The sequence below is a fragment of the Crocodylus siamensis genome, chromosome 5 (assembly GCF_052110815.1).
Source record: "Crocodylus siamensis isolate JL-2025a chromosome 5, ASM5211081v1, whole genome shotgun sequence".
NCBI classification, from domain to species: Eukaryota; Metazoa; Chordata; order Crocodylia; family Crocodylidae; genus Crocodylus; species Crocodylus siamensis.
The window spans coordinates 205297675-205320861 of NC_143399.1; the positions used below are offsets into that span (position 1 = coordinate 205297675).

Sequence of the window (23187 nt, forward strand, 5' to 3'; positions counted from 1 at the left end):
TAGTACCAGCAGCTGGTCTAGGAGTGCAGCCCCAGGCCACTGATGCATTGATCCTAAGAGATGTCAGCTGCAGGAAAGGGGCTAATATCATTCCCAAGTGACAGGATTGCAGGGCCACAAGTTTTCCTTTCCTGCATGTTCCTGATGTTTCAGAGTCATTCTCCACCAGGGGCTCTTTAGTCCTTACAGACTGTGTGTGCCTCGATGTGCTAAAGAAAAAACCTGGGCTCAGTGGCATACCCCTACTGCTCCTTTGCTGGCCTTCTGAGGAAGGTGCGAGCAGGTAAGATCAATGCAATGCATCTTTATCTTCCTAGCCAGGCAAGGCTGAAGGCCGTTCACTCTCTCGCTCTTTACACCCACCCCCAAGGCCAGTGGTTCTTGCGCACATAAATCTCTCCACTTGTCAGGATTTGCCTGGGCTAATAGAAGCCTTAGATTAGGGGTTCCCAGCCTGCTAGTAATTGCAGCCAGGTTGTGTTGTTACACCCAGAAAAGTCAGCTGAGTAAGTCCCACTCAAGCTTAAATTAAGCAGCAATATGAGGGGTCTCCCTTAACAGACCTTTGCATGTGTAAAGCATGTTACATCTAACATATATTGCATTCATAGATGTTAGGTTCGGAAGGGACCTCAACAGATCATTGAGTCCGACTCCCTGCCTAGGCAGGAAGGAGCGCTGGGGTCAGATGACTCCCGCCAGATGCCTATCCAGTCTTCTCTTAAAGGCCCCCAAGGTAGGGGAGAGCATCACCTCCCTTCGGAGCCCATTCCAAATTTTCACCACCCTCACCATGAAGAAGTTTTTCCTGATATCTAGCCTAACTCTGCTCTCTGTCAGTTTGTGACCATTGCTCCTTGTTACCCCAAGAGGCACCCGGGTGAACAGCGCATCTCCGATCCCTTGCTGCGCCACCCTAATGAATTTGTAGGTGGCCACAAGGTCACCTCTCAGCCTTCTCATGTGGCAGTTCACGTTGTTATGTCATTCCTCCAGTGTTATGTCCTTCCCATTAAGTGGTCCTCCATGATGAAAACAATGGAATCCCCTGCACACTAGGTATTACAGGTGGGATTTTCAGTGGTATTTAGCATTGGCTTCATTCTGCTTTCATGGAAGTCATCAGTAAAACTCCCAGCAGCTGCGAGGAGAACTGGGGTAACTACAGCTACCTTTGAAAACCCCACCTGCAATTGCCTACTAGCCAAGGGGGAATAAAAGCTTAGAGTTCCTTCCCAACCTTGGACCTGAAACATAGACACAGGTGCTCCTTCTTTATGGATCTGGCCTGCTAGAGACTGTAGGTGAAAATCAGCCACTATTTTAGTAATTCTCAGCCAGAGTGCCTTGAGATCCTTCCAGGGGTGCTGCAGGGAACTGTACCAGTTTGTAAAAACCTATGAACCAGCTTTTTCCAAGGGGCACTGTTGGATATGCAAACTGATTCACAAGCTAAACCTAGTAATTTCAAATAATAATTCATAGCTTTTTAAAAAATATTGACCTGTGATGATCTTTCTGAGATCTTTACAACAGAAAAATTGGTGTATTCATTTTTTTCATGCTCAAAAAATGAGTAAAAACCTATGAACCAGCTTTTTCCAAGGGGCTGTAAGCCTAACAAGGTTAAGAACCACTGCGCTATTTCATCCCTCTCAAATGTCAGGTTGCACCAGTTCTTCACAGGGTTCTGGCTACCTTGATTTCCATTTATCACAGTGGCATTCAGAGACTAGCTACTCTGCTTCCCAATCAGATGCTAAGAAAATCAGTTCATCAAGGAGCAGAAGATTCCTCCCATTTGACCATTGAGGATTGAACCTTTTAAAGATTATGGTGAAGCAAGACCTGAAGCTCCTGCTGTGAGCTGACTGGGTCACCCACATCTCCCAGGCCTGGTGTGTCTTGCTTCAGCCTGGTCTAGGGTGCGCTGCAATGAGACTTGCATTGGTTCCTACCCAGTGCTATGCACACCTGTGCATGTAGTGCCTCTGGCCATGTGCACTGGCCGGGGCAGTGCATCTGTGCCCTTAAACCCTTGATGATCCTCTGGACACTGTCAGCAAATGTGGAAAAGTCAGCAGCTGTGAAGTGCATGTTGTAGCTCTGCTGGCAGATCTGAGCGTGATTTAGAAGCCAAATGAAGGATTTGCGATTTGGAAGAGCCCTTTTCCTCTCCTGTGCTCTGAAATGGATTAAACATGGAATTTGTCTGCAGATTCATCCCCAAATCCTTGGTATTGGCTCCTTCATTATATAGGCATGTGTTTACTCTTTTCCAGTGTCCTGTTCATCGTTGCAAGGTTTCTTATTCCTACCTTTCAAAGGAGAGGCAGTCAGTTGGAGTCTGAAAATACATGGTGCTGCAGATGGAGGCTTATTTACTGCATAATCTACAAAGCGGGTTTGATGGGGCACTTGTGAATTGTCTCTGTCTCAAGTGGTGTGGACTGGAATTACTGCAGACAGATGGGTAACAGCTGGGAACTGTTAGAAAATGTTGCTCTGCTACCTACCAACCCCATACCTTCATGGGGAAATGCTGAGAAACAAAGTCGGCTTCTTTCTCTTGGCAGCAATATAGCAGGGGTCCTTCTGGAAATATCAAGAAAAAGGTTTACTTACATTAGATCTTCTTGAGGGAAAGTATAGTACTTAACTCTAGCTCAGGAACTGAAAAAGAGAGGTTGTTTTGGCAAGGTACTCTCTGCTCTGTTCTCCAAGTGCCTGGTAGAAGTTGCAGCCCACGTCAGACACTTGAGGCATCTCGTTCTTTCCATATCTGGACAGTGGTTTCTAAAATCTGGTTGTCCTGGCAGAAATTTGGCATGCTTCCTCTCCAGGGCTTTCAGGAAGCATCCAGAAAACTAGGTTGAGACCTAGGCACTGTTCTGGACTCTGGATCAGTATTGTCCCACTTGCTGGAGAACAGGGCTCGGATGATGGGAGGTTGTTGCCCTCCTTTAGCACGTGTTAAATTTAGAAAGTCGCAACAAGCCTTTGCCAGACTGGATGAAAGCCCTGCTGAGTGAGTGAAGGACCGTGTATCTACCACAGTATGACAGCATCTCCCTCTAGGGACTCCCTTTTATGTGAACAATACTTGAGGAGGCATGTGAGTAATACCGCTGGTCACTTCCCCTTTTTTTTTTCCCCAGAGGTGGGCAACTCCTCTAATAAATATTTGTTCCCAGAGGGAACATGCCATTACCCATGCTCCAGACTGAGCAGAGAATCAGTTCAACAAACACTTCCCTCTTGCCTGTGTGCTTTCCCTCCAGTGTCTCTGCTACCAGAGGTTTTCAGGCATGGAGTTGGAGGGGTGTTACTGGATCACCTCTGGGTCTTGTGCCTTCTAGTCATGGTGGTTCAGTAGCTGAATTGGTCTCTCTTGCTGGCACCCGAAATCTGTGATTTTAGTGACAAGGGTGGCCATGCTTGGGTGAAGTCTGGTTCTAGCGGTTCATGGGAAATACAGCACTGTAGAAGGAGCTGCTGAAAGCCTTCTGTGAAAGAAGTCTGTGCCACAGATGATTGGCAAAGGCTCATTAAGGAGCGGCTGGAATGATTGTTACTGAAATATGCTGCGTTGCTCTCTGAGTGCCATGTGATCGTGCAGCACTACTCACTGCTCCCTTTGGCCGGGGCCTTACAGACTTTACCTCACTGTCCCCAAACCCCGTCCCTTGGCAGCCAGGAGAGCTGTTCTGGCAAATACCAAAGAGAGGGGTCAATAATACCGGAAACTTTCTCGGAGCACATTCCCCAATTTGTGTTCCAGTCAGATGAAGTGGGAAGGACCTGGGGGTGTGTCAGGGAGTCACTGCTCTTTATGTAACCTTGTACCACACATCCGGATGCAGGAGGGAGCCTGCGTGTTCCTTCTGGAGGTCCTTGGCTTGGCACTGAGGATGTCTGTCATTCAGGAATAGGGTTTTGCACTGTCACTTCTCCTCCAGGCCATTTTTCAGCTTTTCTGAGGCTTTACAGGTTTGTTTCTTTGGTTTATTTGCATTTGCCCTAAAGACAAAATAAAGTTTGATTTCAGGACTAATTCTGACTTGCTAACTCAGGTGTTTCCCAAACTTTTGGTACCTGGGGCGCACATTTTTTGGAATAAAATTCCAGGTGCACTTCACTCTTACACCCAAAAGAGTGGGGGAGGGGGGTATATATATTTTTCAAAACATATAACAGGTTCCATTCCCCTGCCAGAAGAAATCACACTAGTGCTGAGATGTACTTTAAAAATTCAGAACTTCTCTGAATTTTGTTGCACTCCAGTTGAAATTGATGGAGAAGAAATCTGGTGGAGTCCCTGAAGCTAAAAAAGCAGGTGAAAATCACTGATTCAGCTGGTGCCACTTAAGGGCAGCAGGGCCAGGACTTAACCGTGCTATGTCCTGCTCTTTCCACTCTCTGCCCTCTCTTGACCCCTGGTCTGTACCGCAGGGGGCAAGGGCAACCCCACTGTTGAGGCTGCTCATATGCTGGCCACCACGCCCGCAGCCCCTCCTGCCAACCATGGGATTGTGGGAGGAGGGGAGGGGACAAACCAGGCTGCAAAGCGCTGCTGCTTTGTCTGCGTGTGAGACCACCTACGCGGGCGCTGCTGGAAGTAAGAGGGGGGCTGGCACACGGGCTGCTTGGGGATAGAGGAGGGCAGGGGAAAGCAGCAGCAGCGTTGGAGTAGCTGGGGCAGGAATAGGGTGCTGGACAGGAGAGGAGAGCGTTTACCATTTTGTACAGGATCTTGTGGCACGTTTCCATTGCTCTTGCAACACACGCCCCTTGAGAATCGCTCCGTGCAACCGCCCAAACTCTGAACACTGCGATGGGCTAATTACATCCACACATGCAAAAAGAGATTTAATCTGAACGTTTCCAGCCTTAAAGGTGTTTCTGCTGAGGCTGCATTTTGTAGAAGCTTGTTCTGGTTTTCGGTGTCTCTGAACTCTTGAAATAAAAGCTCTAGCTGTGAGGCACTGCATGTGGAGTGCTTGCAGTCTCTGAGGGGAGAGTAAGAAAATTGAGCTGTCTGGTTTCTGAAGCGCAGAGCAGAGTAGCCTTCAGTGCTTGGGGAACTGAGCGTCTTCCATCGGGTAGATAGAGCCCATGAGACTTGGAGCTAGGACTCCTGGCTTTTTCCACTGATGTGCACAGATGCACTGGGCTAATCATTTACCTTCTCTGCCTCTGTTTCCCAAGCTATTAAATACAGGAAATGGAGCTTTCAGGACTCCAGTGAGAGAGTTGTTTCTTTTGAACAGGGCAGTCCATTCACTTCCCTTTTTGTTTCAGATTCCAGAGACCTGCTGAAGGAATTTCCACAGCCTAAAAACTTACTCAACAGTGTGATCGGACGAGCCCTGGGCATCTCCCATGCCAGGGACAAGCTGGTGTATATCCACACTAACGGGCCAAGAAAAAAGGTAATTGTAGTCTTTCCCTCTGGGTGCAAGTCGGGCCTGTGTGTCAGGAGGAAAGGGCCAGGAATCTTTAATCTGGAAATCCAAAGCATCACTCTTTTCAAATGGCTAAATACGTGACAATGGGTTTCACACAGATTCTCCCCGTTTTTACTTCAGCATGTGCCATGTGTATGTGAACCAGTTCCCATCACTCCCTGTCCCCCTCCTCTGTGGAAGAGTGGGTTATTCGATGCAACTAGAGAAGGGGTCAACAACATTTTTGGCTGGAGTGCCAAAAAACACCCTGACCTTGTCTTGTAAGATGTTTCCATGCCAGGGGGGATGGTGGGAGGGGCCGCAAGGGATCCAATCCTTGTTGTGGCAGCACAGCTCCCCGCTATCCACCCTGAGGCACCCATGCACCCACTGCCAGCAGCAAGCTGGGCTGGGGCTCCGCAGACCTCTGCATTGGCTTTCACCTCCTGGCCACCTGCCACAGCCAGCCCAGGCTGCCCGCCATAGAGCTCAGGCTGATTGCCACAGGTGGCAGGAAGGCTGCCAGCAGCTTCACTGAAGTCTGTGGAGCCCCAGCCTGGCTCAGTGCTGGCAATGGATGTATGCACACCTTGCGGTAGATGGAAGGTGAGCTTCAAGGGGCCCGATCCTTGTGGTGGCAGCACAGCCCCAGCCCCTTCCCCACCATCCTCTCTGAGGCGCACATGCCAACCAGAATGCATGCCAGGGTTGCCAACCCCTGAACTAGAGCCTGAAGCAGAAAGCAGCATGCTCCAGAGATGTTGAAAGTGCCATGGAGAATTTTCTGCCTTATGTGCGCAAATTTAGGCCTTACTAGGTCTAACTTCACTAGACTCTAAAATTGACGTTTTTGAGGAAGCCTAAAACATTCAATTATCACCAGAGCTGTCCAGAAAATGCCAGTTCTATTACCTGAAGAGCAAAGGTTTTTGCACTCATGTCAATGTAGAAAGAAATCAAGTTTGAAACATCTTTTCATGGAGCATTTCAGAGAACTTGAGCCATTCCACAGCCAATGGCTGAGTGGTGGGGACACTCACGTGGGATGTGGGGGGGACCAGCTTCATGCCTTCTGCACTGACGGCCCTAACCACTGCGCTGTTTGTGCTTTGCCCCCCCCCCGTCATGACCCTTTTTGACTTTTTTTCTTCCTGTGTGGAAGAAGCCTTCCAACGAAATTGCATTGAAACCATACATTTCTCTGAAAAACATCAGATTTGATGAATGAGCACTTCTGACCTGTATTCCATCAAAGTGCCCAACTAGATGTAATGAAAGCAAGCCACTTTATACATCCCAGGTTTTCAGAGAGTGCTGTACAAATACCAGCAAATAATTAGATTTCACTTTTTGGGGTGCTGCTGAACTACATTGTGGCCTGACTACCGAGGTGGTCTAATTTGTTCAAAGTTCCTGCTGATTTGTATCAGTACGATTCTTGAATGTGAGCCGAATTGTACTTCGTCTTTTGACAAGATGCAAGTTGAAAAATAACCCACTAACTGGAAGTGTGCTGTGGCTGTGCAGATGGGGGAAGGGGAGGGTGCGCGTGCGAGTAAAGCAGGGGAGCTGCAGAAGTCATGACTGTCAGAGTATAGCTTACCATACTCATTAGGCAGCTTTACCTCCAGAAATCATTTTGCTCTTCAGTAGCTCTGTCTCCTCCTGAGCTGGGTGCCTGGAATGCTGGTCAAAACACACAGCAGCTCTCCTTGCTGTGCAACACTGCTGATGCAGGCTGGGTTGCTTCACCTATTTCCTGGGTCAGACTTTGGCAGCAGGTGCAGACAGCCACCCTCAGCTTCCCTACAGCAATGAGGGCACATGGGTGTTTTCTCTTGCCTCCCAACCCTGTAGGGGCAAAGTTATAGCCTCTGCAGGGCAGCGACAGCAGGGGTGAGCAAGCCAGCAGAGGAGGCTTTGATATTAGGGATATTCTGTGGCTGCAGACTTTCCTGTTGCTTTGCACCAGCCCATTTTCATATTTTTTGGGGCAAGAGATGCTCTCATGGGGCAAGGTGGAGCTTTGAGTTTTTCACTGTAGAATGAGCTATGCAGAGTGGTCCCAGCTGCCCATGTCCAGACAAGATTGGTGTCCATCCAGACACCCACAGCACACAACACACTGCCAGGTAACACTATACAACCATCACACAACAGTCCTGCCACCTGTTATAGCTAAAAGCAATCAGGATGTTCATTTGGAAGATTATTTTGGTGTGCGTTTTTGACAAGCTCACACCCTACTATTGGGGAAATTCTGGTTCAGTTTATAGGACACTTGCTTCTAGGACCTGGCTTTATGCCTGGCTCTGCTGCTGTCCAGCTATGCAAATTTTTTTTGGGGGGAGGGCTCCCAGCACTCCATTAGTCTTCAGCAGTCACCTAGATTTCATAGACATTAGGTCTGGAAGGAATCTCTTGAGATCATGGGGTCCAGCCCCCTGGCCAAGGGGCAGGAAGTCAGCTGGAGTGAGATCACCCCAGCAAGACGAACAGCCAAGCGTTTCTTAAGAAACCTCTGTAAAGTGGAGCTAGTAAGAAGCCTCAGCTGACAATACAGACCGGAGTGGTGGTGTTTTCCAGCCCTTTCTATTGCCTGCCACTGGGGAAATGTCAGGGTTAACCTCACCCCTGTGTTAGGGGAGAACTGAAGTTATACACCACATCTCATCTTGCTGTTTGCTTCTCTCCTCAGAAAGTCACCCTGCACATAAAGTGGCCAAAGAATGTGGAGGTAGAAGGCTATGGGACCAAGAAGATCGATGCGGAGAGGCAGGCTGCAGCTGCTGCATGCCAGCTGTTCAAGGTGAGCCGCTCTTCCTCTCCCTGCCCTGTCCCTCAGCTTTGCCCTTTGCTTGCTGGTGGTTTGATCTCTGACTTGAGTAAATCTCTTTCCCTCTCCGTTTTCCCCATGACTCTGTCTCACAGGTGGAGCAGAGATCGAGCTCTTAGTGAAGTGGAGGAGACTGAGCTTGCAAACCCACTGACTTCTGTGGCGAAACAGGCGGCTTCTGACAGGCCACCATTACTTCTGGGCTTTGTTCTCTGTTATGTTTTTGATGCTGTTTAGATGCCAGTACTCTCTGGGTCATCCCTAAAAACTTTTCCTTTGCTTGTCCAACATAAATCTTAATGGGGGCTGTCTCTCTCCGACTGCTGGGAGCAAGCCTGGTCACCTCTTCATACCTCTTTCTTACACCTGTAAGGCAGGAGTCCAAGCTCTCTGTGCAATGTATACCTAATCAATCGCACCTGGAAAACAATGGAAAGAACAGCGGGTTTGCAAAAAGTAGTTCTAGAATTAAGATTGTGTGCGGTCCCTGCCCCATAACGCACTTCAGTTACATGATCACATACCCTTTTTTTAATGGGACCTTTGCCTCATTCAGTGAGCCACTCTACTCAATATTATGTTTTATTCTCGCTGTACGAAATGCTGACTTAGGCCCTCAGTTATTATCACTTTATTATTATATAAGTATGGAAGTTTTGGAGATGCTCAGGGGAATAAATGGATGGAAGAATTTTTCCTACATGGATAAAACAAAGCATCTTCTCCCAGTCTTGTTTTGGGAAGGGCTAAACCATTTTTGCAAAGATTTGTTTTGGGTGGCAGCAGATGCCACGCAGATACCATAGTGTCTACAGTGCAAGCTTTAATCCAGACCAGTGGTTCTCATTGTCATTAGCCTCAAGGACCCCATCACAGGACACCAGCTCTGAGCTTTTGCTTGGTTTTTTGTTTTGTTTTGGGTTTTTTTAACTACGGAAAAATGCTAGAGCAGTTCTCTTGTTGCAAAGAACTCGGCAAGACCACAGCAGGCCAAATGGTTTGTAGTGCTCTGGATTTCTGTTTGAAATCTCTGGGTTTGTCTTGTGAATCATGCGTAGGTGTTTGCACACCTAAAAGTACTCATACTGTGTGGCACCCTGCTGCACCCTTGAAAGGATCTTGTGGCACCCTGGTTGACAATCACTGGTCCAAACATTTTAAAGTTTGGAAAAGCTGAAAGCAGTAGAAAGTGAAACATGGGTGCACAGTTGCCTTAAGTATGGGTGAGGCTACCAGTTTTGCCTTTTAATAAACAACTGATTCATAATCCAAGGTAAACAGGCGAGAGTATCCATCTGGGGCAGGGATTATCTCTGTGGTGTGTAATGCTCAGTGCAGTAGTGCCCAGACTCCTGATGTGAGGCCTTTAGGGCCTGCCACTTCACAGCAATATTACTGAGCATGTGGTGAAGTTGAGATCTGGCCCATGAAAGCTCATACATCTCTACTTCAGTTAGTCTGTAAGGTGCATTTCTACCCTGCTTTCTGGCCAAAATACTATGGTAATAAGAGGCTGCAAGGTTTAATGTAGAAATGCTGGCGGACCTCCACCTCTTATAACCTGAGGGAAGGCAAAACTTGTGTCATACTGTGGCCTCTTGAAGTCCCTTCCAGCCCTCTCTCTCTGATTCTCTGATTCTTTCTGCATCTGAATGTGAGCCCATGATCCTAGACAGAAAGGCAGAGAGTTTTGCAGCTGCTCGGACAGCAGTGTGGAATAGTTTAGCAGACGCGTGGGTGATCTTGTGGTTACCAGTAAGTATGCATCACCCTAATTCATTTCAGTCAACAGGGAGGAAATGAAAAATCAGCGTCTTCTGCCTAATCCACAGTCAAAACTTGGCGTTAGGATATAGTGCAAATGGATTTGTGCATTTGAAATGTTTACTTTGTGAATCAATCTGGTTTGTTCTGGAGCTGGGGCATTCAGGCAGTTGGGGAGACCAGTGTTGAGAGGCAAGGGTGGTTTTCAAAACGTTGCCACGTTAAACAGCCAGGGTTTGCCCTAAAACAAGTGAAGTCTGAGCTAGTGCAGCCCCACCATGGTGTATACGAGGGAGACAGTTGGTAAGAAAAAGTACCTTTAGACCAGTGATCTCAACCAGCATGCCAAGGCACCGTGCAGTGCCACCAGGTCTTTGAAGCCTGCCGTGAGGAGATAAGTGAGGTGTAAGGAGGTAAGCTGAATAGATAAACAGTCTTGGGCTTGTCCCTGCCTAAATGATCCCCTACTGCTGGGCCTCAGCCAGGGGGTAAGCACAGTAATCTATACATCAGTTTTAGAAATTAGGTGCCACTCAATTCAGAGAAGTTATAGTGAGGGCTGCAAGTCCAGAAACGTTGAGAACCTCAGCTTTACACAGACATGTGACTCTTCAGGCCATGAAAGTCCATTTTCATCTTTCTTTTACTCCCCTCTCCCATGCATGGAAAGTTTGCCTCTGCCCTGGTCTCCCTGTGATCCAGGCCTGGTCCTGCCTTTGCTCGCTGTTGCCGAGTTCTGCCGGGTTCCTGCAGGTCTCTAATGGAGCGTCTCTCTCACACAGGGCTGGGGTTTGCTGGGGCCGCAGAATGAGCTGTTTGATGCAGCCAAGTACCGGATCCTTGCTGACCAGCTCGGCTGCACTGATGACCGGTGGTGCCCTGAGGGCAAGTGGCGTTCCAAGTCCGGGCCTTCCCTAGCTGACCTGTCAACTTGCTGGCGGCGCATGGAGCCAGATGACTCCATCCAGCCCATGGAGCAAGGGAGGATGCCCAAAGCAATGAGGAGAGATGACTTGGAGGAAGGAGAGCTGGAGGAGGGGGAACTGGAGGAGGGGGAGCTAGAAGAAGAGACCATTGATGTTTCCGACTACCTATCAATGACACAGAATGAAAGTCGGACCTCAGCCAGGGATTCAAGGTAAAGCTATGATGCAGCATGTGGGCTGAAGCCAGGGAGGAGTGGGGATAAGGCCTGTGCTGCATCTCAAGCTGCCAGCTAGCAGTAGAGAGAGCAGCAGGAGTGCTCTGTGAACAGGCTGTACCAGTGCTCCAGGATCAGACCCTCCAGGAGCCATAGGTGCTGTGACCCCCTGCACTGGAGCTCCTTCCTGGAGTCTTCCCTTTCTGACAGGAGACTCTGCAGTGAGCAGAGGGTGGCGGTATCCTCACATCTGGTTCTGCATAGTTTGCCATTGCTGAATACCACACATGCGTTTGGTTGCTGTTTTAGATCTGTTTTGCAAGCCTCTTCTCATAGCAGTACCATTAGTCTTGCCTTGCCCTGTCTCACCCCAACCTTGGTACTCTTATGGGTGTAAGCACCCTGGGTTGCTGGTCTTCTAGGAGTAGGGTAAGCCAGGACTCTGTTCCTGGTATTCAAAGAGAAAAGCTTTCATGGATGGGGGGTTCAGGCTGACTTCCTGCCTCCAAAGGAGCTGAAAAGGTGATGGGTGTTTTGCAGTCTGCAACACAAGCATAAGTCTGCTGTTGGTTACCTTCAGCCAGAGCTGGACCCTAACTCGGAGGGTCAGCTGGGGGTATCTGCATTCTCTGCCCCTTAATGCTATCTCTTCCAGTCATCTGGTGGTTGCTACTGCAGATCCTCCCTTGCTGATCCACTCTAGAATCTGCTTAGATTTGCAGCATGTTCTTTAACTGCTCAATCTTAGACTATTGCAAGGAAGCTGGGATGGGTCTGAGTGTGAATAGCACTGGGAGAGAGTTTTGTCATATCCCACACACTCTGCTCTCCATCTAGCAGGGGAGGGAGCTCCATTGAAATGACAGATGACACCACTGCCATCAGGGCTCTAACCCAGTTCCCTCTGCCCAAGAACCTTCTGGCCCAGGTGATTCAGATCGCAACCTCTTCTTCCACAGTCAAGGTGAGTCGCAGTTTGCTTGGCTTCTCTTTCTCGGAGACCTATCTTTCCCCAACTGGGCAGGACGGGTCTGCAGGGTCCAGTTTTGGATGACAGGGAAGCGAAGGGATTCCTTGGTTCCCTCCAAAGAGGGGCTAGACTGGGCTGTTGAGCATGAAACTGAAGAGCAGGAAACATTTCACTGGGGTGAAACTTGGCAGCAAGCTCCTCAGCGTGAAAGATTACTGTTAGGCCAAAGTACTAGGAAAGTGTTATGGGGGTGGGAAGGTATTACACACGTCTTTCTATGAACTGTGCTATGAGGCCCCTCCATTTCTGCAGTGTGCTGGACCGTGGATTTCATAATGGTCACTGATCCAGACCTCTCCAGGAGTCTCTCCCTGCTAAAGTCGGGCTTTCACCCACCTCTTCCAGCTGCCCTACGTGCACCCAGCAAATGTTTGCTCCCGCTCTTCCTTCCCAGGAAGTGCTCCATGCTGCAGCCTGCTCACTCTGCCTTGTCTTTGTACCTACTGTGAGCTCACTGGGAAGGGGGACTAGCCCAGGTGCCCTGTTTCATAGTGAGTGTGTGGGTGTTGCTATGTAAATGTCCTGAAAGCATTGAAGTATGTGTAGAAAGACCCCACTGCCGAGTGAGTACAAGCCGGTAGCTTTGCAGTCTTTGCAGGTACCTCTGCTCACTCTCAGAAGTGCCTGTCTGTCTTTCTCCCTCCCTAAGGAGTACATGCAGTTCCGTACTGTGGGCACCAAGACCAAGATCTGCAAGCTAACACTGCGCTGGCCCTGTCCCATGACCTTTGCTGCCAAGGGTCGCCGCAAAGTGGAGGCTGAAAACAAAGCAGCAGCCCTGGCGTGCCAGAAGCTTAAGGTGAGGAACATGGACCTGGTACCAATCGCCCTCTTGTTCCTTCCAGTGCATCACTACCCAGTGGTCTGCCAGCAGAGCTGTAGAGATTTTCCTACAAGGGGTTGATGTATCCTCTCAGCCCTCCTACTGTCACCTGGGGCAGACTGACTTCCTGCTACCGTGGGTTGACCAAATGCCCAGCTCTGCTCCCTTCATGTTCTGCTGTGGGAAAGGGAGGGGAGGCAGGGAGGATTATTGGGGGTCAGAATAGTACTAATGGGTCTCCTACAACCTGTTGAAACAGCCTGCAAGAGGAGGTGCTGCCCTTGCAATAACGTCTTTGTGGATGCAGCTGCATTGCTGGTCCTCCATTGTGAATCATCTCAGGGATTTCCCTGTGGACAGTGCGCCCCAAGGCGGGAGCGATGGGAGAGCTGATGGGAATGGGAAGGTCCTGCAGCGTGCTCTTTGTGACGAAAGCAGGAATCATTGGCGTTGGGCCCTTCAAGATGGAGTCTAGTCCTTCCTTGCTGGGCAGTTGTCCATTTGCTCTTCCCAAAGAAGAGTCTGATCCTTGCACTAAGGGGTAGTTTGGCTCCAAAAACAATGGTTTCGTTCCTCTTCTGCTCCTGTTCCCTCCTCCTCAACACTGTTCCACGTGGTGACTTTGCCCCTCTCTCTTTTCTCTTGTCCTCCTGCCTCTGCAGAGCCTCGGCTTAGTGGACAAGAATAACAACCCTCTGAGCCACGCCATGTACAATATGACGTCCCTCCGGGAGCTGGGTGAGAACCAGAGGAAGCCCTGCCACATCAAAGTCCCTGAAGCCACCCTGCGCAAGATTGAAAACTACCTGAACCATGTAAGCCGTGTTCACCTGTAGTTGGGTCACTGCAGCCTGGGAGAGGATAGCTGGGCGCCCTGCCCCTGACCTAGCCAACCCACAGATAATCAGCTCACCCTAGGGACTCCCCATGAAAGCAGTGGAGCGGGGATCTTGGGCAGGTGTTAGCCCATGGGCCTCCATCCATGGTCAGGGGAGCAGACCCACTGGTTGCTGAGTTGGTCTGCAAGGTCTCTGTCTCATGGGGTGGGTTGTCTAAGCAGTAGGCACCTGAAACCGTGGGCACCTGTGGTTCTGATCAGCTGAGCACTGGGAAGGCAGCTCCTCCAGCCACTGGGGAGGGATCTCTGGGTGCATGGATGTGAGTCACTTGAGGCTTTGTACAATGCTCAGCGATCGCTGCTTCGTTTCCCTGCTGTGCGATGGCCAGTGCTATTCCCCAGGCTGTGTCCTTGCAGTGCTGGGAGGAGATTGTGCTGGTGTAGCCCAGACTGGCCTCTCCCCTATAGAAGGGGATATAATTTCCCTTGATTTCAGTAAGAGCTGCACCTGCCTGCACCAGGGTTGTCTCCACCTCCTCGCAGCTTAACTGCTGGCCTGCTCCTGAACCAGGTGACTCTTCTCTGCTCTGTGTGCTCCACCCCAAAGCCTCCTTCCCTCAGGTGGGGAAGCGAGATGACGCATCAGGCAGCCCTCACTAAAACAGCTCATCCTCTTAGCAGCCTTGACCCACACAGCAGAGGTTAGAGCTAAGCTGCGAGGATGTATTTGCTGTTTTGAGGGAGAGAGGGGTGTGTGTGTGTCCCTGCCCCCTTACCAAGCTGACCATGAGGTAAAATTCCTTTCTGACCCCAAATACAGGGATTGCTCTGACCCTGAGCAGAGGAGCAAGACCCTCTAGCCAGGACCCTCTTGGCTGTGATGTTGCTACGCAGAGGTGCCGAGTACATGGGGGCCCGAGGGCCTTGGCCCCTATTGGGAAGAGGGTTGTCACCTGAAATGTGTGAAACTTTCCACAAATACATCATCTTAGACCCCCCACCCACTGGCAAAAATAAAAGTTGATGCCTATTTTGCCATGTGTAACTGAACCACAGCTGCAGCCCTGGGCCCACAGGCATGTGAGATAAGTCAGCCCAGCTGCATACGTAGTAGTGTGCAGCAGTGCTGCCCCCCAGGCACTGCGGTTGCTTGATGCTGTGCAAAGCATCGCTGCTGTTTTGGAACGACTGTGCTACCGTGTGTTGTGGTGCCCAACAAGGAGCCTGCATTGTTGGAGCCCTCAAAGTCTGTTGATTGTGTGCCCTAGCCAAAGCCGGGAGCAAGGAGGGGGCGGAAGCCCAGCTGAAGGGTGGCAGGGGGCTGAGCTCTCAGCAGAGGCTGCAGATAGGCTAAGTCAGTGGTTGAGGTGCTGCAAGGACAGCGATTGAGATTTGCTCCAAATGTTAATAGCCCAGGCCAGGCTAGGCCCCTCCATGGCAGTTCTCTGCTCTGCCTGATAGCTTGCCCCTGGACAGTCTGTTCCAAGGAGTTGCTCAACTACTTAAATGTCTTCTCCTTCCTTAGTACCCAGTGGACTCCAGGGAGTCCAGGCCTCGGATTGCTGATGACATGATGAACCTGAGCAAGGAGCCTGGGGCGATCAGTGACGCCATCACGGGGAGGACTTACCTGCCCTTGTCAGAAGCGGAGGAAGTGCGCATGAGTCAGAATCTCCTGGCCCTTTGGAAGAGGCGGGGGGCGTCCTGGCAGGATAGCCACCCGCTGCCGGTTGATCCTCACAAGGATACCATCTTGTCGGCCATCGAGCAGAACCCAGTGGTGGTGATCGCAGGAGATACGGGCTGTGGAAAAACCACGCGGATCCCCCAGCTCCTGCTGGAGCATTATATCATGGAGGGGCGTGGTGCCCGGTGCAACGTGGTCATCACCCAGCCCAGAAGGATCAGCGCTATCTCAGTCGCCCAGCGCGTTGCGCAGGAGCTGGGCCCCAACATGAGGAAAAACGTTGGCTACCAGGTGCGCCTGGAGAGCAAGCCCCCGGCCAGGGGAGGGGCCCTGCTCTTCTGCACTGTGGGCATCCTCTTGCGGAAGCTGCAGGGGAACCCCAGCCTAGAGGGCGTCAGCCACGTCATTGTGGACGAGGTCCACGAGCGGGACGTCAACACCGACTTCCTGCTCATCCTGCTGAAGGGCATCCAGAAACTGAACCCTGACCTGCGCCTGGTCATGATGAGTGCTACAGGGGACAACCAGCGCTTCTCCCGCTACTTTGGCGACTGCCCTGTGGTCAAGGTGCCTGGTTTCATGTACCCAGTGAAGGAGTATTACCTGGAGGAGATCCTGGCCAAGCTGGGCCGCCACCGGCACCGGCACTACGAGATAAAGGTGAGTGCAGCACAGGCTCTGCTCCCTCAGTCGCATCCCAACCCCCTGAGACTGGTAATAGGGAAAGACCATTGGGCTAGAACAAGTCCTGACCCCTGTAGTTTTCCCCCCCTGCACAGCTGCTGGGTTTGGGTCAACAGCTGTTGGCCAAGACTTAAATCCAAGCCTCCCCTTAATGGCAGTACAGTAGGTTTAGTTAAATCCCATTTATTTGATTAAATTCCAGATAATCTTTATCTCTGCTTTGGGTCTAAACTGTTGACTTGGCAGCAGCTCTTCCTAAATGCTAACTCTTCCAAGTGGCCTCCACTAGAGTGTCCTGAGCTGACAGTTGCTTTCTGTCTGCTAACAAGGAGGCGGACATGTCAGCACAGTCTGCAGGGGTTCAGTCTGGGGCACAAACGTTTGTCTTATTCTGACAGTCAGCAGCGAATGCTGCAGACATGTTTGCTTTCGCAGGTCAGGTGCTTGATGGCAGGTTACCCAGTGTGTCTGCAGCCTCCTCTCTGCTGCAGCTGGACCTGCTCCCTGCCTTGCAGATGTTGTTCTCTCTGCTGCTGCCCTTTCAAAGGACCTTTATCACTTGATCCTTTTCACACTGGTCTCTGCCCTGCCTTTGATTCATGAAAAGATGCAGACAAGTGCCCTGCTGATTCACTCTTACCCCAGCTCCCTGGGGCATAATCTTCCCCTGCCCAGGCCCTCTAAGAGGTTGAGAGAGGCCCGGGCCACTTCCATTTTCTGAGGCTCCCGGTATATTAAAAAAATATTAATTGATAGTGCACTACAGGCGGTGTGGCCTGGTAATGAGACACAAGTTTAAAGTAGTATGATGAATGTCGTCTTCTTTCAATCCTGTCAGTGTATCTCTGTGTCTGTATGTGTAACCTCATTTGGAGATAATGTCAAAAGTCTAAATTTGAGGCCCTCCATGAATGAGAGGCCCGGGCCAAATGGCCCTCCTGGTCCCCGCTGTGATAGGCCCTGCCCCGCCCTACTCCAAAACCCATGACTTGGCTTTACTATGTAATACATGATGGCATATTCAAAGAGTTTACAATAGATGGAGTTCACCATCTACTATTTACTAATAGTATTCAGTATTTACTAACTTACTATTTACTAGTACTATCTACTGTTTACTATGGTAGACAGTAAACGTCATAAAGTTCAAAAGTCTTGCACTTAGGATGGAACAATCGCTACAGACTTGGGACCAACTGTTTAAGCAGCAGCTCTGTAGAAAAGGACCTGGGGTTCACAGTGGACAATAAGCTTGATACAAGCCAGCAGTATGCCCTTGTTGCCAAGAAGGCTACTAGCATCCTGGGCTGCATCGGTAGGAGTGTTACCAGCAGGTCGAGGGCAGTAATTCTTCCCTCTATTCAGCACTGGGGATGCCGCATCTGGAGTCCTGTGTCCAGTTGTACAGAAACGATGTGGACACATTGGGGAGTCCAGCAGAGGGCAGTGCAAATGGTTCAGGGGCTGGAGCACGTAACTTCTGAGAAGGGAACTGGGCTTATTATTCTGGAGAAGAGACGATCGAGGGGGATTGAATGGCAGCCTTCACCTCCCTGCAGGGGGATTGCAAAGAGGATGGAGCTGGGCTGGTCTCAGTGGGGGCAGATGACAGGACAAGGAGCAATGGGCTCAAGCTGCAGCAAGGGAAGTGGAGGTTGGATATTGGGAAAAATTTTCTCACAAGGAGGGTGGTGAAGCACTGGACTGGGTTACCCAGAGAGGTTGTGGACTCTCCATCCTTGGAGGTGTTTAAGACCCAGGCAGACAAAGCCCTGGCTTGGATGATGTAGTTGGGGCTGGTCCTGCTTGGAGCAGGGGGTTGGACTAGATGTGACCTCCTGGGGTCCCTTCAACCCTCCTTGTCTATGATTCTGTGTGCATGGAGTGTCCACGCCGCAGATATCTGCTAAATCAGGTTGAGAGCTTGTAGGATTTACAGCTCCTAGCTGACCCTTGCAGTGCTTCTGGAGCATGAGGGAGGCGAGCTGCTGAGGATCTTATTACATAGAAGAAACTGGTAAAGGTTGTGACCAGAATGAGTCAGTGTGAGAGCGGGGAGAGAAGCTCGAAATCAGTGCTTCTCTGGCGGGGGTGAGGGCAGGGTCTGTAGAGGGGTGGCTTCCCTCTCCAGCTGATGGGGGCACTGCCACTCCCAGGTGTTCACCCTCTCCTTTCATTCAGCAATCAGATGATGAATGCGTCCTTGACCTTGATCTGATCACAGACCTCGTGCTCCAGATTGATACCCATGGAGATCCAGGTACGTGCTGCTTCATTCTTCCTCACACTTGGTTATGAAAGGTGGACAGGTGGTGGGGGGACACAGACATGACACACAGACACAGCAGATCAAATCCATAATGTCAGGGCTGGCCCCAGGGGACACTGATAGCACTTGGGAGGACCCAGCCTTTGGTTTTTGTGTTGTTGGGGTCCAGCTGGTCCAGAGCTTCTCCTCTAAGCCTTTGGAGGTGAAGTAGCCAGGAAGCTGAGGGCTCTTGCCCCCAGGTAGACCCGCTTGTTGGTGAACAGTTGTAGCTAGTGCGGTTGGTGGAGATAGAGGGACATGTGCTACATCTGGGATTAACTGAGGCTGCAGGAAGCCAGATCAGTTTGTCAGCCAGGCTGCAGTCAGTGAGCACGTTTCAGTCGTTCTCTCAGGGGCCTGCCAGGACAGAGCCAAGCAAGCGGGGTTGTGTCCAAAGCATTTTCCTGCTACAGTTGCAAGGACTCTCGAGACTCACAGGGTTTAGAACAAGTCATCTGGCCTTGCTTGTTCTCTTAGAGATCAATCTATTAGTTCACCAGCTGGCTTATGCCTCAGTTGTGTGCACAGAGGGGGTCAGGAAGCTTTTCTAGAGTCTCCGCTGACATGAGCTTGCAGTGCAGGGTGGGATGGCAGCTTCTGGACTGGGGGTGGTCATCGCCTCCCACCCTTCAGTGCTGCCAGGTGTTCACAGCACAGGTGTCCAGTTAGAAGCATAGAGAAACAGGCTTGGAAAGGACCTCCAGAGGTCATCTAGTTCAGTCGCCTGCCTGAGACGGGATCAGCCCTATGCAAACCGTTCCATACAGCTGTAATCTAAACTCTATGCAAGACTACCCTCAACCCTGACACAACATGGAATTAATGCCCTAACCTGCCACAAATAAAGCATAGTCCAGAGGTCATCGTGTCCTTTCATGCTATGCACAAAACCGTTGTAAAAGGTAGATTCCTATGCCAGCAGTCAGCAACCTTTGACAGCACAACCTGGACAAGACCCAGTTTGGGTCAGAGGTGAGAAGGCAGGTGCTAGGACCCAAGCACTGCTGGCATTTTTCCGCAGGGCAGCACAGGGAGAGTGACTGCTGCCAAAGCCTTGCGTGTGCGGGCTGTAGATTGCCGACTCCATCATACACGTTTCTACACGTGTATGCTTCTAGCGCAGTGGTTCCCAGCCCTTAAGTCAGGACGCCCCTCCATAACTTCCTGGAATTTGGCGTACCCTGGTTGAGGACCACTGTTGTACTGCCTCGGCTTGCTGGTGAAGTCCTTGGGTGCCCAGCCTGTGGCTTCAAGCCCTCGCCCTGGCCAGCACAGAAGGACCCACAAACATTTCTGGATGCTGGCACGGTGCAGCCTGTATGGACTCTGTCAACATGTTTGTGCTTTGTGGGGATCCAGCTCCCCAGGGCCCTTGAGCTGGACTGCAGGTCCCCGGGTGGTGCATGTGCCATCAGTACGGCAGGGGTCTCAGCCATCGTCGGTCCTAACATTAACAGGTGGGAGCGTGTGAGAAGGGAACAGGAGGTTCTGGGACTAGGAGGGAAAATGCTGGGTTTCCTTGGAGCACAGAAGGCCTGGTGGGCGGTGCACGGGGACTACAAGAGTGTCTCCAGCACCCTCCACATCTCAGGCTTGTCTGTTCTGCTCTGCCTCCCTCGTAGGTGGGATCCTCTGCTTTCTTCCCGGTTGGCAGGAAATCAAGGGGGTCCAGCAGCGCCTGCTGGAAGTACTGGGCTCTCAGAACAGCCGGTACCTCGTCCTGCCAGGTGAGGTGGCGGCACAGAGTCTCCTCGCCCCAGTGTGTGGAGGGGGAAGGGACACGCTGGGTGACTGCATCGGGCACGCTGGGTGACATGGATGAGCTCGAGCATTCTCAGATGCGCCATGAGCCTGGCACATGCTCGAGCGTGGCTGTTCTAGCTGCCCAGATGGGGGGTTCCAGTAAGGAAGCTGGTCCTGGGCAGAGCAGGAAGGCGGGGGGAGGCCTTCCCACTTGGACTTCAGGCCTCAAGCGCATGCTCCCTGAGATGTGCAGCAGGCCAGAGCCAGGGGCGGGTGGATCTGCAGAGAGCGCATCGCTTACCCCAGCAAGGGAGCAAGATGGGCACGTGTGAGAGCAGGGAGCGTGGCGGGCTCTTGAGGCAGGGCTTTGCAGCCAGACTTGGCATGAAGCCTGGCTGCATCCAGGCAGGGGCAGAGGCGCTCTTTGGAGGCTTGCAACTTCTCCCCGTGCTGCTGACTGCACGGGCTGGCCTAGCTAGCAGCGCAGCCTGCCTGTTGCCAGGCATCTCCCAGGGTCACTGGTCCACAGAGGAAACCTGTGGGAGGGAGGATGAGTCACGGGCGAGCCGTGCCCCACGCCGTCCCCAGCGGGGCACGTGCAGACTAGAATGTGCCCTCGTGGGTGGGAGCGGGGGCTGCAGCGGCCTGTCGGAGGCCTGGGGAAGGCCAGCAGAGGCTTACCAAACACGGGAAGCTTCAGCTTAGACCTCCAGGCACTGAGTTACGGAGCTGGAGCAAGCCCTTTCCCAGCAGCATGTGGAGCGTTGGCCCCCACGGCGTCCTCCTTGGCATGCTCGATCTCCTAGTGGTGGGTGCTGGGGCATGCGTCTGAGGCGTGCTTGAGTGAGCACAGGCCGGCCTGTCTCAGTTTAAGACTGTTCTTCGGGGACTGCTGCTGCTCCAGCCGTACGGCAGCACTGAGTCTTTGCAGGTCCCCAGTGCAGGCCCAGCTCTGGTGGCAGTGGGCAAGGTAGATTTGTGTCTCCATAAGCTAACTGCATCCAGCTCCCCCACAACAGGCGCTCAGCAGGAGGTGGACTTCCAGCCCCTCACTGGCGAGCTGTGTGGGAGACAGAGCTGTAGTGGTGGCCGTGCCCATGCCCACCTGCTAGCAGTGGCACGTGGGGCTTGTGGGAAGGGGTTTATGTGACTGTTGCCTCTCGTGCCAGTGCACTCCAACATCCCCATGATGGATCAGCAGAACATCTTCCAGCGGCCCCCGCCCGGTGTCCGCAAGATCGTCCTGGCCACCAACATTGCCGAGACCTCCATCACCATCAACGACATCGTGCACGTGGTGGACAGCGGCACCCACAAGGAGGAGCGCTACGACTTGAAGACCAAGGTACCGGCTTCATGCCTGCTCTGGAGCACCTGTGGGGCACGCCATCAGCCGTGCATTGCCCCTGCAGCTGGGTTAGAGAAGCCCCAGCCTGCTGCTAACAGTGAGGCTTGGATTGCATCCCTCTGGGGCAGGGAAGTCTGCCTTCCTGGCATGGGGGTGTCTAAGCCCAGGCATGTTTTCTGGCAGGCATTGCCTGGTTGATCTTGACCCCACCAGCATGCGGCCCCTTGTTTATCCTTGGCCAAAAGAGGCTTTTCTTGGAGGCCTCGGAGCAAACCATTGTCCTGTCCTATCCTGTGCATCTCACGCCCTCTGGTCTCCCAGCTTTATAACCCCTCCTGAATGCACCCCCGGGAGCTTTCTTGTAGCTGCTGATGACTGTGGGCCTGAGGGAGCCCCTAAGCGCCCCGAAGTGGTGTGTTGTGGGGCAGAACTGTCGTCCCAGCTGCCTATGCGAGGCTTCTGACTGTAGGTGTCAGCACCACAGCCCCCCAGTTTCTTAATGAGAACGGGCTGAGAGACAGTGTCAAGGCCTTCTGAAAGTCCAGGAAGACGATGTCCACTGCTACCCCTGCGTCTAAGGGTTTGGTGACCTGGTCGTAGAAGGCCACAGGTTGGTCTGACAGGACCTGCCGCTAACGAACCCGTGGTGGTTGCCCCTAAGCATGACCTCCCCCACGGCCCCTCATGGACATGCGCCAGGATAACTCTCTCAAAAAGCTTGCCCAGGATCAAGGTTTCATAATTTCATAGTTTCATAGTTTGTAGGGTCGGGAGGGACCTGAGCAGATCATCTAGTCTGACCCCCTGCCATGGCAGGAAAGAGTACTGGGGTCAAACGACCCCAGCAAGATGTACATCCAACCTCTTCTTAAACACCCCCAGGGCAGGAGCCTGCACCACTACTCTTGGAAGCTGGTCCCAGACCCTAGCCGCCCTGACGGTAAAGTCGTGCCTCCTGATATCTAACCTAAACCTCCCCTCTGCCAGCTCGTGACCGTTATTCCTGGTCACTCCTGGCGGTGCTCGGGGAAACAGCGACTCCCCCAATGCCTGCTGATCCCTCCTGACTAGTTTATAACAGGCCACAAGATCCCCCCTCAGCCTTCTCTTGTGGAGGCTGAACAGGTTCAGGTCCCGCAGCCTGTCCTCGTAGGGCCTGCCCTGCTGCCCCCCCGGATCATGCGAGTGGCCTCCTCCGGACCCTCTCCATGCTGTCCACATCCCTCCTGAAGTGCGGCGCCCAGAACTGGACACAGTCCTCCAGCTGCGGCCTGACCAGCACTGCATAGAGGGGGAGGATCACCTCCCTGGACCTGCTTGAGATGCACCTGTGGATGCAGGACAAGGTGCGGTCGGCCTTCCTGACCGCATCCCCACACTGCCGGCCCACATTCATCTTGGAGTCAGTGATGACTCCCAGATCCTTTCCACCTCTGTGCTGACAAGAGGGGAGTTCCTCCTGAGGTGGTTGTTCCTCCCGAGGTGTATCACCTTGCACTTGTCTCTGTTGAAACCCATCCTGTTCTCGTCCGCCCACC

The 23187-nt window shown here is 51.9% G+C and overlaps 1 protein-coding gene across 6 annotated transcripts in view; it reads left to right on the forward strand.

Annotated features, from left to right (window-relative positions):
* Nucleotides 1–23187, forward strand: part of DHX30 (DExH-box helicase 30) — a 40406-nt gene that overhangs the window by 11029 nt on the left and 6190 nt on the right. For 3 of the 6 annotated variants that reach the window (XM_090048009.1, XM_090048005.1, XM_090048008.1), the window contains 10 exons: nucleotides 5302–5432; nucleotides 8146–8256; nucleotides 10830–11185; nucleotides 12026–12152; nucleotides 12868–13017; nucleotides 13704–13856; nucleotides 15405–16226; nucleotides 18432–18510; nucleotides 20181–20285; nucleotides 21471–21646. In XM_090048009.1, the coding sequence (XP_089904135.1) occupies nucleotides 5302–5432; nucleotides 8146–8256; nucleotides 10830–11185; nucleotides 12026–12152; nucleotides 12868–13017; nucleotides 13704–13856; nucleotides 15405–16226; nucleotides 18432–18510; nucleotides 20181–20285; nucleotides 21471–21646 (2210 nt within the window). Of the gene's footprint in view, nucleotides 1–4509; nucleotides 4619–5301; nucleotides 5433–8145; nucleotides 8257–8378; nucleotides 11186–12025; nucleotides 12153–12867; nucleotides 13018–13703; nucleotides 13857–15404; nucleotides 16227–18431; nucleotides 18511–20180; nucleotides 20286–21470; nucleotides 21647–23187 lie in introns of those variants that run through there. The other 3 variants (XM_090048007.1, XM_090048006.1, XM_090048011.1) reach the window with 3 other exon arrangements.